At 35.7% G+C, this 22780-nt stretch overlaps 2 protein-coding genes across 2 annotated transcripts; both read left to right on the top strand.

Annotated features, from left to right (window-relative positions):
• Positions 1-92: 92 nt before the first annotated feature.
• Positions 93-3451, top strand: LOC104893898 (mitochondrial phosphate carrier protein 3, mitochondrial). The gene is made up of 6 exons (XM_010680033.4): positions 93-1164; positions 1402-1763; positions 2234-2277; positions 2431-2645; positions 2966-3090; positions 3203-3451. The coding sequence occupies exons 1-6, from the start codon at positions 907-909 to the stop codon at positions 3246-3248; spliced, it is 1050 nt and encodes a 349-aa protein (XP_010678335.1). The 5' UTR covers positions 93-906; the 3' UTR covers positions 3249-3451.
• A 2912-nt stretch (positions 3452-6363) lies between these two features.
• Positions 6364-21142, top strand: LOC104893897 (mitochondrial phosphate carrier protein 3, mitochondrial). The gene is given in 6 exon segments (XM_057395143.1): positions 6364-7499; positions 19105-19466; positions 19927-19970; positions 20125-20339; positions 20659-20783; positions 20897-21142. Coding segments are annotated over 6 exon segments (1047 nt in total). The 5' UTR covers positions 6364-7244; the 3' UTR covers positions 20943-21142.
• The last annotated feature ends 1638 nt before the right edge of the window (positions 21143-22780 follow it).

Raw genomic sequence — 22780 nt, 5'->3', positions numbered from 1 at the left:
GGTCAGATAAAAGCACCTCAGCAAACTGGGCGTATTCACAATTAAAACTAATTGCACGAGTTTTTTCTCTAGGAATATTCAAGGGGTAATATAAGGTCTACATCAATGGTGTGGTATAAGGATAGGAGTTAGCTCAAGTGGGTGGAGCGCTCCTCCTTGGCCCTTGAGGTCAGGGGTTCAATCCTTACCCCCAGCATTATGTTGCGGCATTTCTTTAGCATGCTATGCATGCTTTACCAGCTAATGTATTGGTGCTTTCTAAAAAAAAAAAATAATCAATGGGGTGGTACTTAACAAAAGTCAAAATTCGTTCTCAAAATTGGTTATAATAAAAGTAGGGATAACAAAAAAGAAAAAAAAAACAGAGCTGAGTATCTTTTAAAATTTTATTAAAAGAAACATTACTATAAATTAGCAGCCTTACTTTGTTCTCTAGATACAACGTAATGATACTGTAGTGCGGAATATTCGAAATCCAATTTATCACTGTATATGTACAAGAACAACATTCTGTTTCTATAGGAGCCAAGCTTGACACTTTCTGGAAAAGTTTGACTCACTTTCTTGAGTCATCTTCAGCATGCAGGGCAACTTCTGTTTAATTAACATTAGTTTTCCCATTTTCTTGGTTACTCACAACAATTACATTTCGACCAAGTGTCAACAAATACGTCGCTGATGCCTATGTAACAGTTTCCCATTCGCTTGGTCAACACGCTTATGTTTACAATTAAAGTAACGAAGATATTTCCCCCCCATGAACTAAGGAATAATTCTACAAAGTGTTCTAACTGTTGCAAATACGAACTCCACTTTGATTTTTCTACTCATGTAGAAGTATATATGGACTGCTGGCCTCTATCATTTGATTGTTGATTCATTCTCATTTCCAAGTTCTAATCTTGAATGATGTCGTCGACCTCTGAGAACTACTCTCGCCGGTCCTCTCCGATCCCATCCTTCCTATACTCGTCCTCGTCCTCGTTAACAATTGATCAAGCAGTGTCAAACAATAGTAGTGCAATAACGGTAGGAGCTCCAAGTGAGAAGATGAAGATGTATTCACCAAGTTTCTATGCAGCTTGTACTGCTGGTGGAATGCTTAGTTGTGGTCTTACTCATACTGCTGTCACCCCTATGGATCTCGTTAAGTGCAACATGCAGGTAGTTAGTCCTTCCATTTCACTTTCAACAAAATGTTAACTTGTGATGAAAACATTTTCTGGTTATCCCATTGTTCTTTCTGTGGTTTGTTATTTTCCTCCCTAGTTTTAGCTTCTGCTTTATGTTTTTCCATTCATCGTCTCATGTAAATTATAAAATCTTTTTTCCTTTTGGCCTCGTATTATTGTATTAATACTTCTGAATTATGCAAATCTGATAATATCTACCGCATTTTAGATTGATCCAGCAAAATATAAGAACATAACCTCTGGGTTTGGAATCCTCATGAAAGAGCAAGGCTTTAAGGGGTTGTTTAAGGGTTGGGCTCCAACCTTTTTTGGTTACAGTGCTCAAGGAGCTTTCAAAATGGGAGGTTATGAGTTCTTCAAGAAGTACTATTCTGATATGGTGGGTCCTGAGTATGCATCGAAATACAAAACCTTGATATACTTAGCTGGCTCTGCATCTGCAGAGGTGATTGCTGATGTTGCCCTATGCCCATTCGAAGCTGTTAAAGTTCGTGTGCAGACTCAACCTGGCTTTGCTCGAGGTCTGTCTGACGGCCTCCCTAAGATTGTCAAGTCTGAAGGTGTTATGGGGTATGTCTGCTTTTTCACCCACAATACCTTCCTTTTGTTCTTCAATTTGATATGTTTTCTATATGTTGATCTCATCATCGACTATGATTCTCTAGTTGATCTACCATAATTTTTTTGTTGTTATTTCATGGCATGCAGTGCACACTAAGACACTATTCACCGTTAAAATCCTTAATTATATATTATAATAGGAGAAGCTACATATTTGCATCCGGTATATACACTATTTGCATATCCCACTGTCTCTTATTTTCCTTTGAACAGATGAACCGTTCTCTTAATAGTCTTTCTTCTTCAAATATGCTATCAAATGATGTTAGTCAGTTAGTTAGCAATAGAAATGATTACTATAGTCCTGATCAGATTGGACAACACTTTTTCAGTCCTAGAGTAGAGATATTTGTCAATCTTGATGTCTAGCTACAAATTCTTACCAACTAAAATGAAATTTAATGTTGCCGTTCTCACAGATTGTACAAAGGACAAGTTCCTCTTTGGGGGCGTCAGATACCATGTAAGTGAAATTGCTCTTTTTCCTAGTCTGCTTTCAACCTTTTTTTTAGGAGAAAGGAATTTTTATTTGTAAAACTGTCAAGTAACAGTAGGTGTTAACTTAGGTCGTTTGAAAGTGAAGTTAAATGACCTGTTATAATTGCTTCAATTGCAGATACAATGATGAAGTTTGCATCATTTGAGACAATTGTGGAGCTTTTATACAAACATGCCATTCCAACACCTAAAGATCAGTGTAGCAAGACATTCCAACTTGGTGTTAGCTTTGCTGGTGGATATGTTGCTGGAGTATTTTGTGCTGTTGTATCACACCCTGCTGACAACTTGGTTTCTTTTCTTAACAATGCTAAGGGTGCCTCTGTTGCTGATGTATGTTCTCTAATTTCATCCGTTATTTCTAATTCCACGCTCTTGTCATTTCCGTAGAATTATCAGAGCTGTTTTAAACATATTAGGACCCTATTCTAATTATAAAGAACAGGACCATAAAATAAACACGTAAATTATGAGGTTAAGAGTTAAGACACTGTGGCTATTGATAAACTTCAGACTTTTGGATCCTCTTAATATGAGGAATCTTATATTGTAGGTCATTTTGCACACTCTATTAGACGCCTTTGAGCTTAACATTTTGAATCCAGTATGAAATTACTCTATGCTTTTATTAACATAATTCGAGTTTTTTGCAGGCTGTGAAGAAGTTAGGAGTATGGGGTTTATTTACGCGTGGTCTTCCTCTTCGTATAGTCATGATTGGAACTCTTACTGGTGCTCAATGGGGCATCTATGATGCTTTCAAAGTGTTTGTTGGCCTGTATGTTCCACACTCTTGTCTTCTCATACCTACTTGTCTCTACAAATTAGTGTGCGCTTATGTGAATACATAGATTATAATTTTGATCTCTTTATTCTTCTGTGATTAATAGGCCAACTACAGGTGGAGTCTCTCCTGCTATTGAGGCTGAAAAATGAAGTAGTGTTTGGCAGCATGATATGGAACAAAATATTGGAATCAAGATTCTTAGCCACAAATCATATGATTATTTTCCATCTTTGAGATGGGGTTATCATGACCCATTTATCTATATAGATTGTAGAATAGAGCTAATAATTTTTGGAAAATTGGGATGATTCTCGGTTTTCAATTGTTAGTATATATAAAGGCATTACTATTATTTTTTGTCATACACAACATATCGCGTGTACAAAATGTGCAAACTAGCTAGAAAAAGGAAGTACAATTATACAATAAATCATTTTGGTTCTAGATTACGATTATATAGTAATCTTTTTTCGTGATAGGTTAGAGATGAGGATAAGGAATGTCCAACTTGTCCAACAAATGAATGGTGAGAGATAAATATTTATCTACATATTAAACCCTTGGTATAATCATTGAAGTGTATCAACAATTTACAATTGGTTATGCCATAATAGAGGTGAGAAAGAACAAATAATGAATGCAGAAAAATAATAAACAACACACACAAATTTATGTGGTTCACCAACGGAGTGTTAGCTACGTCCACGGGTAGAGAGAGAATAGTTTTATTGAGATGAGGAAAATCAGATTACAAATGTAATTAATGACTAATTTGTCGCATAAACAAATTAGGTTAAAAACCTATTTATACCCCGTTTTGGAAAACGCGTTTCCGTGTCAAAAAGCCCATCGCCCGATGGGGTCGGGTGACATCCTCCCGATCGGACGACCTATTTTCCCAAACGTCAATTGCACTTAGGCCCAACCGGGCGACCATCACCCTGTTATAATTCAGTAACGACCCTCGATTGCGTTTGGCGCCCTGCTTTTAGAACCCTACTGAGACGATCGACCTCGCCCGGTCGGGCGAGCCGACAAAACATCGAGTTGACCAGATTCAAGGCACAAATTCCTACAAATCTCCACCTTGACTTGAATCCTCTCACAATAAAGCCGAAAACCATATAACAAATGCATTAACACAATGCCCATATTCTCCCTACAACTAGCTAAATTACCCCAAAAGACAACCAGACCAGATTTGTCCATTAAGGACACCAGATTAGCCCCTAAGGACCCCATACTTACCCCACAAGCGACAATTAACAATCACGAACATTGAGCAAGTTCAAACAATGTTGAAACTTACTCTGCAGAACCGTTTTGGTGAACATATCAGCAGGATTATCAGCTGTACCTACCTTATTCACCTTAATTCTTGTCTCACTTCTCATAAAATGATACCTAACATCTATGTATTTAGTCCTCTCATGATGAACTTGATCCTTGGCCAAGTATATCACACTCATTCTGTCACAATTACTATCACCTGATCATATGATGTAGACCCAAATCACTGACTAGTCCCTTTAAACAATTTTCCTCCTTAATTGCTTCTGTCAAGGCCATATACTCTGCCTCAGTAGTAGACAAAGTCACTGTAGGCTGCAAAGTTGCTTTCCAACTCACAACAGAACCACCAAGAGTGAAAACAAAACCAATCATAGATTTCCTACCGTCCAGAATCAGAGAAACCTGTGGTTAAACATGCCACATCACCTCCATAAATAAGACCAACATCTAACATACCTATAAGATACCGAAAGTTTCTCTTGACTGCCTGCCAATGCTCCTCACCAGGATTATCATGAACCTACTAACAACATTGACTGCATGTGCAAGATCCCGCCTAGTGCAAACTATAGCATACGTCAAGCTCCCTACTAGACTAGCATAAGGACTATTGCAATAGCTCAATTACTGCGGTTTTTGGCCCTATTGCAATGGTTTTTGAGTGTTGCAATAGCTCAATTATGTAGTAGTGATAATGGATTGCCAATGCACCATTCATTAGTGATTTATCATCCCTCTTGTGGTGTTAGTGTTTTGTAATCCATGTGATGTGGACTTTTTCCTTTTTTTGTTAGGACTTCATTCATCATCTACTATTTTTATTATCTTTATCTAATTTTTCTTATACATGAATTAATACTTCCTCTGTTTTAAATTAAATGCAACAAAAAGGTATTATTTGTGAGAGATAAAATATTCTTTTGTTGCATTTAATTCGAAATGGAGGAAGTATATGCTATTTAAAGTTTTGAACTTTAAGCTGAAAATTATTCGAAAATTAAATAATTATCATAAATCTATAAATAAAAAAAGCAATGCGTGTGTATTTGTGTCCAACTTAGGACAAAAAGAATTATATAATATTAATTTGATAACTCATATGAAAAATTAACAAATATGGACAATTAGTAAATCACTCAAACAAAAGTATCGATCTCTGTACCAGCATTTATTACTAATCAAGTACAAAGATTAATTTAAAGCTTATTTTATTTTGATATTTATATACTCCCTCCGTTTCCTAAAGATCTTCCCACTTACTGTTCCTACAGATACCAAGAAAAATCAAGTTGTGTGGGGCATGGTGTGAGTAAAGTAGGAGAGAGAAAGGGGTAAGATAAATAAACAAATAAAAAGGGGTTAAAGTAGGAGAGAAAAAGGGAGTAAAATTGAATTAATAATGTAATGGTGGACCATATGATAGTGACATGAGAAGGTAAATAGGAAAATTTGTTTTGTCAAATAAGGAATAAAGCAAAAGAGGGAAGATCTTTTGGAAACACCCTTAAACGGAAAGAGGGAAGATCTTTAGGAAACGGAGGGAGTACATATTTGTTATTTGTTTACTATGGACATGGAAATAATATCCATATGTTTAGTAGTTTTAGACATTCATGTACATCATCCCTTTCAAAATAGAACACACGGTTCAACTTTCACACTATTCATACATTGTGTTTTGACCGTGTTTTTTGGTTTTTAAATAAGAAATACTATAATCATGTGGGATCTTATTATATTCGTCGTGATACATATATTTTTTAGAATATCAATTTTTTCTAATTTTTACATGTAGATAATTAATTAGAGATAGTAATAATTAAAGTTATGTATTACCAACGTGTCGGGAAAATATGTCGAGTATTTTGGAACAAAGGGATGCAAATGTATAATCTTTTTCCTTCCGATAGTAAAAATTTTAAGATCCGCCACTGTTAGCGTGGCACTATGCACCATCTAGACGTTGCTTGGTCACCACAACTACATGTCGACCAAGTGCCAACTAGGGGTGTAAGTTCGATTTTTGGTTTGGTTTTAGGTCAAAACCAAACCAAACCGAAATAAATTCGGTTTTGAAATTTCCAAACCAAATCCAAACCGAAATTCGACTCAATCCAAACCAAACCAAACCAAAATATGAAACCAAAAATCAAACCAAACCAAACCAAACCGGATTTTTTTTATCTTTCAAAATCTAAACCAAAACAAACCAATTTTTTTTCATATTCCAAAATCCAAACCAAACCGAAATGAAATTAAATCAAACCAAGATAAAAACCAAACCAAATTTAAACCAAACTTTCTGATAATTTGTATTTTAAGTGACAATATTTTTGTATTTTCGTAATTAATATTATAAAAAAGAAACACAAAAAAAAAATAGACAACATTCGTATGTTAAGTGACAATAATTTGGTTTTTTCAGTTTTCCAAAACCAAAACCAATCCAAACCGAAAAACCAAAAAAAATAATTTTTTTGAATCCAAACCAAACCAAATTTCCAAAAAAACCAAACCAAATTACTAATTCGGTTTGGTTTGGTTTGGTTTTCGGTTTTTAACCAAATAACTTACACCCCTAGTGCCAACAAGGCAACAGCCAATAGGTACGTCGCTGCCTATATAACACTTTACCCTTCGCTTGGTCACTGGTCAGCACGCTTATGTAATTATGTTTACAAAGTAAACAAGATATTTCCAACCCATGAACTAAGGAAGAATTCTACCAAGTGTTGTACTGTTGCAAATAAGACCTCCCCGTTGAATTTTCTTCTCATATAGAGGTGTATATGGACGGCTGGCCTGTATCATTTGATTGTTGATTACTTCTCATTTCTAAGTTCTAATCTTAAATGATGTCACTGATCTACGAGGACTATTCTCGCCGGTCCTCTCCGATCCCATCCTTCCTATACTCGTCCTCCTCGTTAACAATTGATCAAGCAGTGTAAAAAAATAGTAGTGCAATAATGGTAGGAGCTCCAAGTGAGAAGATGAAGATGTATTCACCAAGTTTCTATGCAGCTTGTACTGTTGGTGGAATGCTTTGTTGTGGTCTTACTCATACCGCTGTCACCCCTATGGATCTGGTTAAGTGCAACATGCAGGTAATTAGTCCTTCCATTTCACCTTTACCAAATTGTTTACTTGTGTTGATAACATTTTCTGGTTATTTCATTGTTGTATGTGGTTAGTGGCGGATCTTGAAACTTTTGCTACTGGGGGCCAAATTTTTTTTCAAATGACATATATAAAAGTCTACAACTATAAAACATACATATGAATTTTATTATCAGGTCTAAAGTAAACAAATAAATATATACTATATCAAAATAAAGTAAAACTATAAATTAATTTTTACACCTCATAAGTAATACTCCATCTGTTCCAAAATATAGTTCCCATTTCATTTTACACAGTCTTCAAGATGTACCTTTGACCTACGATATCTTCTATTTCTTATTAGTAAAAAATATAAAAAATTGATATTACGAATTTACACATTAAAACGAATCTAAAAAGACCCCTCATGAATATGTATTTTTGTATACATTAGTAAGAATATTTGGTTAAAGTTTTTAAAATTTGACTCCCAAAATAGAAATGAGAACAATATTTTGGGACGGAGGGAGTAAGTCTTAGCACAAAGACGAAATAGACAAGTCAAAAGTTTAAAGTTTTAAATAACATTAGGTAAAACATGTATAAGAAAAATTAGATAAAGATAAAAAAAAACAATAGATTTAATTTCTAAATGGAAAAAAAAAACACTTCAAAGAAAGGAAAAAAAGAAAAAGAAAAAAAAAGTGCTTTTCATAGGTGGGTTGCGGGTTTCTCTCATTTTGGGCTACAGTGGTATAGTATTAATGTGTAAGTCAGTGATATACCTACAATTGTTTATTAAAGGAAGTACACAGATATGTGCCAGTTCACTATTTATAGCATCAACCTGTGGGCCCAAGTGTTTTCTCTTTCTCCTTCATAAGACACGGTGGGTTACATATTCTCATGGCCCATGTACTGTATTCCTATTTTTGAGCTTTTTTTTATTGGGCTAAAATAACAAGACCTTATTAGATTTTTTTTCAAAATCTTTTGGGGGCCAGGCCTAGTCCTGCCCCAAGAAGGTCCGCCCCTGTATGTGTTAGAAATGCTACAAAGATGTTACAAGGATCACGAATTTGACTACTAGAAACAACAATGAACAATCTTCTAGGCGTGATATGCTTTCCCAAAAGCAATGTTCTGACCCTTACTTTGAGCACGGGTTACACGGAATTCACTCTCGAGATACAAAGAAGAAACAGCGATGATCATACTCACTATGATATATAATCGTTAAATGAGAATAAGTGTGTGAAAGAAGTTAATGTGATGAACAATGAACTTGTGCTTTTCAAGAGAGAGAGTTTTCTCTTGTTGCTTTCATAAACATGTCTATGATAATGAATAGAGTGATTTGAAACACAGGAACATCTGGTATTATATGACAAATAACCGTCACAAACCAACCGAAGAGATGCGAAATAAGCTAGCGCATAGGAGGAGCTGGCGCTCCTCTCTAGAGCGGGTGCTCCAAGTAGGAGATGGTGCTCCAGGTAGGAGTCGGCGCTCCTCGCGCACTTTTGTCAGTTTTTCGCATTCTTAAAATCCCTGCCAAATCTGATCGTTCGCTCTAAACCGAGCGAACGCTCCTTCATCAATGTAGTAAATACATTAATGAACTCTATAACTCATGTTGATTCGAGTCATGCCACCATAACCATTGCGACTCAAAACCATGTGACATGAAACCAATACATCTGATACTCTAAATCTCCAACAATCCTCCCCCACTTAGAGTATCCGTTTGTATTACTAGCACACACTTCATCACTACAAAAACAACCTCATGCATAAATGAAAGTGTACAAAGACTTGAACTTCCACTTAGTAAAATACACATTCCAAGAATTATGGTGTCGTTAAATGTTTGAACCATTAGCAAAAAATCATGAACACTTGAAGATATTATTCACACAAGATTAAATACTTGTTCTCATTATATACTTGACACTAAATAGCCATGTGCCCGTATCATTCATAAGTACATCAAAGCTAAGCCCACTAGCTTCTTGAAGCGGCCTAACTTCGCACTTACATAGGTAGATCTCTTAGAAGAAACATGCTCCTGTGATAAAGCATAATGTCAAGAGACCTATTAAGATTATACAACCTATTAAATCATCACAGATTTAAGGAACTTTATCTTGGATGATTATATTAGTTCTTTTAATCATCAAATAAGGAAATTAATCTTATTGAATTCAAGACCCAATGTCTTATAATTGGGCGTTAAGTTAAGATTTCCCTACTCGTAATTTTCAATGGGTACCAATCCTAAACCGATTGCCATCCTCTTTACCGTATCTCTAGCTAAAGCCTTAGTGAAGCAATCCGCTAGATTATACGTAGTACTTACATAGTCAACTGTAATAGCACTATCTTTGATCAATTCATGGACATAACTATGTCTCACACCGATGTCCTTGATTTACCATTGTAAACTTGACTATAAGCCCTTGCCAATGCTGCATCACTATCATAATGTATAGCAATATATGAAATCGGTTTTGGCAACAAAGGTATCTCAAACATGAGATTCCTTAACCACTCGGCTTCTTTGCTTGCCGATGACAGAGCTATAAACTTCGATGTCATTGAAGAATTCGCAATGCAAGTTTGTTTCTTGGAAGCCCAAGATATAGCACCTCCCCCAAGGAATACCCATCCACTTGTGGAGGAATGATTTTCTCTATTAGATATCCAACTTGCATCCGAATACCCTTCTAAAATCGAAGGATATCCACTATAGGACAAACCATAATGCATGGTTTTTCCTCAAATACTTTAGTACTCGACGAATTGCTTACCAATGTTCCATACTAGGATTACTAGTATGCATACTTAATTTCCCTACCGCAAACGCGATATCCGGCTTAGTACTCGTCATAGCATACATCAAACAACATATAACCCTTCGCATACTCAAGTTGAGACACGGCATTATCACCATTTGACAACAATTTTTCACTTGGGTCCATAGGAGTTGAAACAAGAGAACAATTACTAACATTGTACTTCTTGAGAACTTTCTCTATGTAATGAGATTGTGACAAGATCAATTTTTCATTGTCTCTCTTAATTCTTATACCTAAGATGACATCTGGCTCTCTCAAATCTTTCGTGGAGAATTTTGAAGATAAAAAGGATTTTGTCCATTCAACTTGTGACAAATCCGTTCCAAAAATCAACATGTCATCTACATATAAGCAAATCATGACACCATTACCGTTGTCATCAAATTTGCTATACACATACTTGTCTGAATTATTCAACTTAAAACCATTAGAACACAACCTCATCAAACTTTTGATGCCATTGCTTTGGTGCTTGTTTTAGCCCATATAAAGATCTATATAACTTGCATAGTTTGTGCTCTTGACCTTTCACGACAAACCCTTCCCGTTCCTCTAGTTTTCCATTCAAGAACGCCTTCTTGACATCCACTTGATGGATCACAAGCTTATGAATAGACGCAAGAGCTATTAATAACCTTATAGTAGAGATTAGCTGCAAGAGCTATTAATAACCTTATATAGTAGAGATTCTAGCAACGGGTGCATATGTATCGAAATAATTAATACCCGGTTTTTGTGAAAAACCTTGAGCCACAAGACGGGCTTTGAACTTAGAAACTAGTTTTTTTGCCCGGGCAATGCCTCGAGGCAGTTACAATAAACAAATCTGTTATTATTTTTTATTTCGTATTTTATTTTGCTACTTTTCGTAATTTTTTGTCCATTAAGAAATTGAAAAATTCACGTCACGACGTGATAAGTAAAAAAAAAAGAAAAAAAGAAAAAGAAAGCAAACTTCGAGTTTGAAAACAATACCTTAAAAAGAATTGTGGTAAGAAAATATGACATCAAATCATCAATATTCTCTTGGAAGTTACGTAATAAGATTGTTAGGGATGTACTTTCTCCGTTTTTTTTAATTGGTACATTTTCCTTGAATGGTTGTTTTTTTTTTTTTTTTAAATTTCTACATTTTTCTTATTTGGCCCACCATAAATTAATACTTTTATATTCGTTTTTCTCTTTTTCGACCCAAAAATACTACTTTTTCACTTTTTCTCATTATTTTTCATTAAATTAATCATAAAATACACTCCAATTTGAAAGTGACATTGCATAAATGGTTGTGCATACAACAATGTAGCCATAAAAAAAATGAAGGGAATATATACTTGTTAAGTCTTTTTAGTTAACTACAATTATTACAAGACTTTATCATATTTTATTTCAAACATTAAACAACAAAGTCATAGTGTATTGATGGTTAAGCTCGTACTTTTCATTTCAAAGGTCACGTATTCGATACCTTTCACTTACACATTTTTTTAAAAGTGAGGAGTATACATGAACATAAAGCACTTGCATTGGAAATTTGAGGAGAGTGCCACGTGGCACATAGACGTTATTTCGCATGCCTTTTAATATATTTGTATAGATAGTCCCATCTACTTTCATTTTCTTTTTGAAAATCCATTTACACCCAATTGGTTTACACTTATGAGGTAAATCAGCTAGAATCCAAGTGTTATTTCCCATGATGGAATCCATCTCATCATCAATTACCTCTTTCCAAAAAGCGGCATCATGAGACATCATAGGCCCATTAAACGTTAAAGCATCCTCTTCCACATTAAATATATATGGAAACTTAGTCACTATCACTAGTGGAAAAAACTCCGCCTGATGCGGTCAAAACTGGCCTTTCAGATGCGATTTTGGTTCGCATCAGGTGGGCTCACAGCAGGTGTCTAATAAATTCTGATGCGGTCCAAAACCGCGTCAGAAAACCATAATCTGATGCGGTTCATGGGGAAAACCGCATCAGATTAGCTCTGATGCGGTTTTCCCCATGAACCGCATCAGCTTGCCAAACATTTTGCCAAAAAAAAGTTGCAGACCTGCCACCTGCAAGTCTGCAACCTTTTTCATATCACAACACTCACCTTTCACGCTCACTTTCATACCCAACAAACGATAACAGATTTGTATAAAAAAATCTTTTATACATATATATACCTCTAAAAATACATATACAATTTTAATTCAACAATGAAAGTAAACAAAAATTACAAAAAAAAAACGAAAAAAATGACAGTAAAATGAAAAAAATTGAAAATGACAGTAAAAACCAAAATAGATCTAACAACAAAATATAAATTACAGAAAATGAACGTAAATTGAAAAATAATGAACGAAAATTGAAAAAAAACTAACTTAATCTAACTAAAAATATAAATTACAGAAAATGAACGAAAATTGAAAAAAAACGAAAAATCTAACTTAAAACATAAATTACAGAAAATGACCGAAAATATAAAAAGAGGAAAAAAAACGAAACAAAAATTATATAAAAAAAAATCTAACTAGATCTGGAATCCGTCGAAGGATGAAGGCTCCGGCGAGTTCGTGAAGACGACGACGAGTTCGTGAACGACTGGTGAAGACGAGAGATGGAAGAACGACGGCGAGTTCGTGAACGACGACGGCGAGTTCGTGAATGACGCCGCTTGATAGCTTCGAGACAGAAGAACGACGACGAAGAGAAGCTCTGAGACTCTTGATAGAAATTACCATCGAAGGAGGAAAGCTCCAAGGGAGGAGGAAGGAGGGTCAGAGGAGAGAGCGAGATGAGAGGGAGTTAGGGTTATGGGTTAAAGGAGATATAGAGAGATGAGAGGGACTGAGGGAGTTAAGGTTATGGGTTAGAGGAGAGAGAGAGATGAGGGGGACTGAGGGGTTATGGGAGGAGGCTTAAAATCAGCGAGGCTTGAAACGCGTTGAGCTGGGCCTTTATTATGCTGCGCCAAATTGAAAAAATCACACAAATCCGATGCGGTCCACCAAACTTCATCAGATTTTAAAAAAATCGCATCGATTTTTTAATCTGATGCGGTTTTTTAGGAGCGCATCAGATTTTTTTGGCCAAATTACCCTCCCATATTTTGGTTGATTTTCGGATGCGGTTTTACAAAAACCGCATTTGATACTAAGTGACATATAAGATTTTTTTCAACTAGTGTATGGAACTTCTTGATCCTTCAACCAAATATACATGAAATCCGGGCCGAAAGATTTCTCTTTCTCGCCCTTTTACTTCTCCTAGGTTGTGATGATGTTGAAGCAACATTCTCATCAAGATTTTGTTCATCAACTTCTCGATCAATGTGGGTTTGATCAATTTCAACTCCTTGATCAATATTGTATGAGGAGTAATATCCTTTGGTCTAGGAATTGATGAATATCTATTTTCATAAAATTGCATCTCTTGACTCCACAATAGTGTGTATTGACCAAATGTCATTTGGTTCTATAACATAAAACCTATAGGGTTTGCTAGGAAGAGCATACCCTATAAATATGCACTCAACTCCCCTTTCACCCAACTTTTTACATTTGGGTTCCGACACTTTTATAATTGCCCTACATCCCCAAACTTTGAGATAACTCAAGTTTGGTTTTCTTTTATTCCAAAGCTCATATGGGGTAATCTCGTTCTTTTTCATTGGAACCCGGTTTAAAATATGACAAGCTGTTAAAATAGCTTCTCCCCAAAAACCATCACTTAAACCCGAATAGAATAACATAAAGGATTATTTGCCTAGAAAGGGCTCAACTATTCCCCATTTACTTTAATAAGTCTCACCTTTTAATTATTTCCTGCAGGACCCAAGTTTCACATCTTGTGACTTTTATAAGTCCCGGTTTACTTAAAACCTGTTAAGAAGGTTAGATTTTTTTAAATGTGGGACCCACCTCTTCTCTTTCATTCACTTCTCCTCCACTACATTAGCTGGCCGGAAACAGGGGTTGAGCCACCCCTGTTGCCTCCTTCCTGACCTGACCCATAATCTCTCTTTTCCTCTCTCCACCCAACCCACCCCAAGCCACACCCACATAAGGCGCCACCTTCCTAGCCCTTCTCTCTCTCTCCAGTGAAAAAAAAAACAAAAGAATTAGTCATCTTCTACCTCCCTTTCCCCTATCACATATCCCTTATTCAACAATGGAGTCAAATTTCATATCTTGGTCATTAATGGAGCTTGACTCATTCAAACCAAAAATCAAGATTTTCCCCTCTATAAATACCCACATAAATCTACCCACAAACAAACCAAACACCATCCAAGTTTTCTTCATTTCTTCTTCCTTCTTCTCTTTAATTTATGATATTCAAAACAAATCAAAACAACAAAATATATATATTGAAACCCACAATTAACAACCATTAAAAACCACCATCAAACTCCACCACCCGAACCACCACTGACCTCTGTCGGAACGCCTTGACCTCCGCCATGACCCAAACACCCACACCCTTCTCTCTCTCTCTCACCCCATCACACCCACACCCTTACTTACCCATAATCTCCACCTTCCCAGACTGATCTTCCTAATCGGTCGGTGAACCCTCGCCGATGCCGCACTGACGCCCAGCTCCCCTTTTTCTTCCCATCTCTCCTTCGCTCTGTTCCCCGATTCGTCTGTGTTGCTGCTGTTATTGTTCGCTGCTGCCGCTGAACTCGCGCCGTGAAGCCACCAGAGCTCTACTCTTATAGCCATGGTGAGATGGAGATGAGAGAAAAGAAAGGAAATATGGGGATGTAAAAACTCACGTGCTCTCATCAAGCTGTGAGCACGTGACATTCAACCTGCTATAGCAGGTTGGTTACCTGCTGGGTCTTATAAAAGTCACAAGATGTAAAACTTGGGTCCTACAGGGAATAATCAAAAGGTGGGACTTATTAAAGTAAATGGGGAATAGTTGAGCTCTTTCTAGGCAAATAATCCTAACATAAAATTTACCATTTCTTGCAAAGTTCTATTCTTTCTTTTTGCTATACCATTTTGTTGTGGTGCATAAGCTGTGGTTGTTTCATGTATTATTCCCGTAGATTGAAAATAACTTGTATCATAGAATTCACCACCTTTATCGTTTATAAACCGTTTAACTTTGTCATTTAGTACAGTTGTAATTCAAATTCATTCTTATAGATCTTAAATTTATCAAGGGCTTCATCCTTAGTAAACAACAAGTATACATAACAAAACCGAGAATAATCATCAATAAAAGTTATCATGTATTTCTTGTTCCCTAAGGAAGGGGTGCTATGGAAATCACATAAATCACTATGCACCCAATCAAGCAATGTAGTATCCTTTTCCACATTGTTTGGAAAATATTTTCTAGTTTCTTTGTTAACATGCATGTTCTACACTTCTCCATACTTGGATCAAAAGAGGAAATCAAATCATGTTTAGACATGGAATACAACTTTCTATAGTTAACATGACCAAGTATATTATGCCATAGAGAAGAATTGTCGTTAACAACAAAACAAGTATCTTTCAAAGCATTTGAAATACTTAGTTTGAACATATTATTACAAAGATAACCAAGTCCTACAAATGTACCACCCTTAGACAATATAAATTTATCAGCTTCAAACACCATTTTAAAACCTAATAGATTCAAGGTAGCACAGGAGACTAAATTTCTCCTAAGTTCCGGAGCATACAACACATCTCTTAAAATAAGAGGCTTTCCGGAACTAAAGACTATGCCTAGAACTTTAGCCGTAAAATCATTTCCCATGTAAAGAACTTCTCTATTGTCAACCTCCTTGAAGGTCTTAAATAGAGATCACTCCTTACATACATGTCTTGATGCTCCCGAATCGATCCACCATAAACAATCTTCCTGTAAACAAAAGATTTCAGAAATCATACACGATTTGAATTAAGTGAAACTTGTGTACTCATACCTTGTTGAGCATGGGTTTGGTTAGACTCGCCATTCCCACCATTCTTTTTGTACATTTTCTTCTTCCAAATAGTGCAATACTTCTTGAAGTGACTGGACTTTCCACATTCCTAACAACCTCGTTCGTTGAGCACCTCCACCAAACTTAGGCTTCTTCCAATTGTTGCCTTTGGTGAAATTTTTAGCCCTCTTCTTAGGATTAGAAGACTCCTTTGATTTACCATCCTCCACCATGTTAACGGTGGAAGAATTAGGATTGACATCCTTTTGTCCATCGTGGACCCAAATCCCCTCTTCAATCCGAAGATGAGTACCCAATTGTTCAACGTTCATATCATCTTTCTTATGCTTAAAAGAATGTCTTACATCTTTCCAACTAGGTGGCAATTTGTCAATAATAGAGGAAACTACAAAGGTCTCATCCATCACTATGTTGTGTTGTTTAAAACTCCCTAAGATTATTTGAATTTCATGAAATTGTTCCATAATAGGCCTTGAATAAACCATTTTAAAGTTATTGAAATTACTAACAAGAAATTTCTTGCTAGAAGCATCCTCGACTTCATACTTACTTTCTAAATCATCCCAAAGAATCTTAACGGATTCTACAAATTGATAAACATCAAACAAAGTATCAGGCATACAGTTAAGGATGTGACCACGACACATGTAATCGTTGTTCGATCTCCCATTTGTTTCTCTTCCTAATTGCTTCAACAATTTCATTTTCCACTTCATCGGGTTTGGGAGTACTTAGAACATACGCCACACTTAGAGAGGTAAGGAGGAAATGCATCTTCTTTTGCCATCTACGAAAACCCACGCCTTCAAACTTGTCTAGTTTGTGAAAATTCGTTGTCATCTCACGAACTGTAGTCATCTTCGATAGATATTGCATTTGGATTTTTAGAAATGCTAAAAAAATGTTACAAGGATCACGAATTTGACTACTAGAAACAACAATGAACAATCTTCTAGGTGCGATACGCTTTCCCAAAAGCAATATTCTGACCCTTACTTTGAGCACAGCTTACACAGAATTCACTCTCGAGAGACAAAGAAGAAACAACGATGATCACATTGTCTCTGATAATCGTTAAATGAGAATAAGTGTGTGAAAGAATTTGATGTGATGAACAATGAAATTGTGCTTTTCAAGGGAGAGAGTTTTCTCTTGTTGCTTTCATAAATATGTATATGATAATGAATAGAGTGATTTGAAACACAGGAACATCTGGTATTATATGACAAATAACAATCACAAACCAACCGAATAGACGCGAAATAAGCCAGCGCATAGGAGGAGCTGGCGCTCCTCTCTGAAGCGGGCGCTCCAACCAGGAGCTGGTGCTCTAGGCAGGAGGCGGTGCTCTTTGCGCACTTTTGTCAGTTTTTCGCATACTTAAAATCCCTGCCAAATCTGTTCGCTTGCTCTAAACCGAGCGAACGCTCCTTCATCAATTTAGTAAATATATTAATGAACTCTATAACTCATGTTGATTCGATTCACGCCACTATAACCATTACGACTCAAAACCACGTGACATGAAACCAATACATCTAATACTCTATATCTCCAACACTATGTTTGATTTGAAAGTTTCATCCATATTTTTCACCTTGTGCTTTCTCTTTTCTCGTTCATCATCTCATCCACGTTCTCATTTTCCCTTTATTATTAAGATTTCTTACCAGAAACGAAAAAAAGAAAAAGTAATTTCATTTAAAAATATTTGTTATAGGTAAGCATAACCATGAATCAAACAAAATTTATGTTGTTCACCCACAAACTTTGGATGGTGCTTAGGTAGTGGGAGAGAGAATATTTTATCAACAAAATTTACCTCAACACCCTAAACTGTAGCGCGGGTGCATCAAACAACCCCAATTACGACTTATAGTCAGAACACTCCAAAAGTACGGATTTGGGTGCAGTTTGTATATTAAATGAAGTCGGTGTCCATAATTCTCACCGGATTCTCTCCCTTTCTTATTTTCTTCTTTTTAACCCTATTTTTTTTACCTAAACAAAAAAAGGTCGGTGCCTTTATTTACTCCTTTCTCAACTGAACACAAAGACTATTTTCCCCAAATTTCCTCTTAATTCCCCAAATTCCCTCTTTCTTTGTTTCTAAATGAACCCTAAATTATCAAAGAGTGAAATTCGCATAACAACAATGAGCTCAGGTTCATATTCAAGTTTAAGGAAGAATTTTAATGCCAGTTTAGTTAATGGTAGGGTTTAGAGTCGACATTGATTACCTGCAGTAGTCCAAACTACTTGGAAGTTCAACCACAATCAAGGAAAACACTTTTACGGCTTCCCAATATCTAGAACTAGAACTTATAGCCGGTGAAAATTCTGGTGACCGACCTCATTTATGGTATAGACTGCACTTAGATGCGTACCTTGAGGTGTTCTGGCTATAAGTTGTAGTTGGGACTGTTTGGTGCACCCGATCTATGGTTCACGGTGTTTAGGCCAATTTTGCCTTTTTTATTCGCTTTTTTGAATTTTTAATTTTGGAGATAAAGAGTACGCATTTCTAAATAGGAAGACATAATTGTCCACTAGAGAGTTTATAATTTAGATCCTTCTGACACGCCACATACAAGGGATCCCAACAATGCTATTGTTCATGAAGAATCATATTTCATCGAGATGTTTTCAGTACAATGGAACACTTCATATAAACTAACCCATATAAAGCTTATTTCATGGCATGGAGCCATTGATTGAGATCATATAATTCTGTTACATTGGAGTTTTAACAGTATTATTGGATATTTATCAATGAATTGCAAATCTAATAATATCTACCACAATTTCAGATTGATCCAGCAAAGTATAAGAACATAACCTCTGGGTTTGGAGTCCTCATCAAAGAGCAAGGCTTTAAGGGATTGTTTAAGGGTTGGGCTCCAACCTTTTTCGGTTACAGTGCTCAAGGAGCTTTCAAATATGGAGGTTATGAGTTCTTCAAGAAGTACTATTCTGATGTGGTGGGTCCTGAGTACGCATCGAAATACAAAACCTTGATATACTTAGCTGGCTCTGCATCTGCAGAGGTGATTGCTGATGTTGCCCTTTGCCCATTCGAAGCTGTTAAAGTTCGTGTGCAGACTCAACCTGGCTTTGCTCAAGGTCTGTCTGATGGCCTCCCTAAGATTGTCAAGTCTGAAGGTGTTATGGGGTATGTCTGGTTTCTAACTCACAGTACCTTGCCTTTTTTTCAATTTGATATGAATCTTTTCTATACGTTGATTTTATCATTGACTATGATTATTTAGTTGATCTACCATTCGTTTTCTATTTATTTCACGGCATGCAATGAGCACTATTAACCGTATAAAACCTTAATTACATATTCTAATAGGAGAAGGTACATATTTGCATCAGGTATATACACTATTTGCACATCCCACTCTCTTATTTTCCTTTGAAAAGATGACCCGTTTTCTTAATAGTCTTTCTTCTTCAAATATGCCAACGAATGATGTTAGTCAGTTAGTTAGCAATAGAAATGATTACTATAGTCCTGATCAAATTGGACAGCACTTTTTCAATTCTAGACTAGAGATATTCATCATTCTTGATGTCTAGCTACAACTTCTAACCAACTAAAATGAAATTTAATGTTGCCGTTCTCACAAATTGTACAAAGGACAAGCTCCTCTTTGGGGGCGTCAGATACCATGTAAGTGAAAGTGCTCCTTTTCTTAGTCTGCTTTCAACCTCCTCTTCTAGGAGAAAGGAATTTTTATTTGTAAAACTCTCAAGTAACAGTAGGTGTTAAGTTTGGTCTTTTGACAGTGAAGTTAAATGACCTGTTTTAATTGCTTCAATTGCAGATACAATGATGAAGTTTGCATCATTTGAGACAATTGTGGAGCTTTTATACAAACATGCCATTCCAACACCTAAAGATCAGTGTAGCGAAACATTCCAGCTTGGTGTTAGCTTTGCTGGTGGATATGTTGCTGGAGTACTTTGTGCTGTTGTATCACACCCTGCTGACAACTTGGTTTCTTTCCTTAACAATGCTAAGGGTGCCTCTGTTGCTGATGTATGTTCTCTGATTTCATCCGTAACTTCTAATACCCGGCTCTTGTCATTTCCGTAGAATTATCACTCTTCACTTGATCAGAGCTGTTTTAAACATATTGGAACCCTATTCTAATTATAAACAACAGGGTCATAAAATAAACATGTAACTTATGAGGTTAAGACATTTGATGAATTTCAGACTTTTGGATCCTCTTAATATGAGGGATCTTGTATTGTAGGTCATTTTGCACACTATTAAACGGCTCTAAACTTAAGATCATTGAATCCAGTATGAAATTACTCTATGATTCTGTAAACATAATTGGAGTTTTTTGCAGGCCGTGAAGAAGTTAGGAGTATGGGGTCTATTTACGCGTGGTCTTCCTCTTCGTATAGTCATGATCGGAACTCTTACTGGTGCTCAATGGGGCATCTATGATGCTTTCAAAGTGTTTGTTGGCCTGTATGTTCCACACTCTTGTCTTCTTATATGTACTTGTCCCTACAAAATTATTATGCGCTTATGCAAATACATAGATTATAATTTTGATCTCTTTATTCTTCTGTGATTAACAGGCCAACTACAGGTGGACTCTCTCCTGCTATTGAGGCTGAAAAATGAAGTAGTGATTGACAGCATGATATGGAACAGAACATAGGAATCAAGAGTCTTAGCCACAAATTATATGATTTTTTTCCATATCTGCGATAGGGTTATCATGACCCATTTATTTATATAGATAAGTAGAATAGAAATTTTGGAAAATAGGAATAGTTCTCAGTATCAAATCATTAGTAAATAAAGGCATTACTATTATTTTTCATCATACACAACATATTTTTTTTGAGGGGATCATACACAGCATATTATGTGTACAAAATGTAGAAAATTAGCTAGAAAAAGGAAGTACAATTATACAATAATTCTTTTTGGTGCTAAGTACGACTATATAGTAATCTTTTTTCGTGATAGGTTAGAGATGAGGATTAGGAAGGTCCAACATGTCCAACAAGTGAATTGTGTGAGATAAATATTTATCTAAATTTTAAATCCTTGGTATAAGAGTATGTTCAATTGTTACTGGTTAGACTCTTCAAGTAGAGATGGCAGTGGGTAATGGACCTTATCCGGATCCGTGGATCCAGATCCATCTTTTATGGATCTGGATTCTCAAATTTCGGACCCTATGGATCCGGATAGATACTGGATCCTCCTTGAAAAAAACGGATCTATGCCGGTTTTTAAATTATTACCCTGATCCAGATGAGTTTACCCATTTTATAATTTAATATTATAATATTAGTTATTACATATAATAACGGATTTTTGCTTGAATTTTGAATTATTGTTCTAATTAATGTGTGAATTTACTGGATTATTGAGTTTGAAAAATCGGTTAATAATATCTATTAGAAATAGTTCATTAATCTACAGTTTGATAATTATATTGTTGTAAATGGTTTTAAATATAATTTATGGTTGATATTAGATGACTTTATTGTTTAAAATCTTTAATTATTGTTGAAAATTAGGATAGTTTAAAGAAAATAGGCAAGGATCCGTTTTGGGTGTGTTTAGGACCCGGATCCGTAAGATTCATACGGATATGGATCCAGATCCTCATTCTTATTACCTAACAGATCCGGGTAGGATTTGGATCCTTGCCTAAAAAACGGATCTGGATCATAGAGGACCCTATCCAGATCCTACCCATTGCCATCCCTACCTTCAAGGGATTTATCAAATACTATATTAATTTCTCTTTCCTCCACATCACTCATACCCAATTTACTCAAAAACTTCTATTTTCTTACTCTCAATGGTTAGACCAACTTTTGAGGTCAATAAATTCTCTCTCCTACTATATATCATACCCTACTATAGTTTCTCTCTCCTTATTAATTTGATTCATCCCAATTCTTCACCATATTTATCATTTTGGAGTAATTCAGATACATTATGATGAAATGTTACAATATTTTAATTTTTTATTTGTATTATAACTAATTATTTATGTTAATCGAAGTTATTTTAAAACCTTCTTCAAATTATATGAACACAAAAATTAAGTACAAGAAAATTATTTCAGTTAATCAAACATTAATACATAGATGTTTTACTAGACATTACCAACTTTTCTTAAATAAAGATTGATACACCATATTTTAAAAATAAAAATAACACAACACCTTAACTATTTTGCTCGCTGTTTAGCCTGAATTTAAGCCAAATATTTTCTACGAGATCTAATTTGAGCCATCTATGCGTAGCTTGATCACGGACGCTATCCCTATTGTTCATGAATGTTTGCAAATTTCCGATGCGATTATCACTATTGTGATATATAAAAGGTTCATCGGTATTTTATCGCCGGCTTGAGGATGAGCGAAAATCTTGGTCATAATCCTGAGGATCAAAACGAAAGGAGTTCGAATCTCGTTCATCTTCAGTTATCATGT

Source organism: Beta vulgaris, chromosome 5, assembly GCF_026745355.1.
Source record: "Beta vulgaris subsp. vulgaris cultivar EL10 chromosome 5, EL10.2, whole genome shotgun sequence".
Classification (NCBI taxonomy): Eukaryota; Viridiplantae; Streptophyta; class Magnoliopsida; order Caryophyllales; family Amaranthaceae; genus Beta; species Beta vulgaris.
The sequence above is the reverse complement of the archived record's forward strand: the minus strand, read 5'-3'. Positions and strand labels throughout refer to the sequence as shown.

Coding starts and splice junctions, on each gene's coding strand:
- LOC104893898 (XM_010680033.4), top strand. CDS start 907: ATGATGTCGTCGACCTCTGAGAACTACTCTCGCCGGTCCTCTCCGATC. Junction 2,278..2,430: donor TTGGGGGCGTCAGATACCAT/GTAAGTGAAATT, acceptor CTTCAATTGCAG/ATACAATGATGAAGTTTGCA. Junction 2,646..2,965: donor AGGGTGCCTCTGTTGCTGAT/GTATGTTCTCTA, acceptor AGTTTTTTGCAG/GCTGTGAAGAAGTTAGGAGT.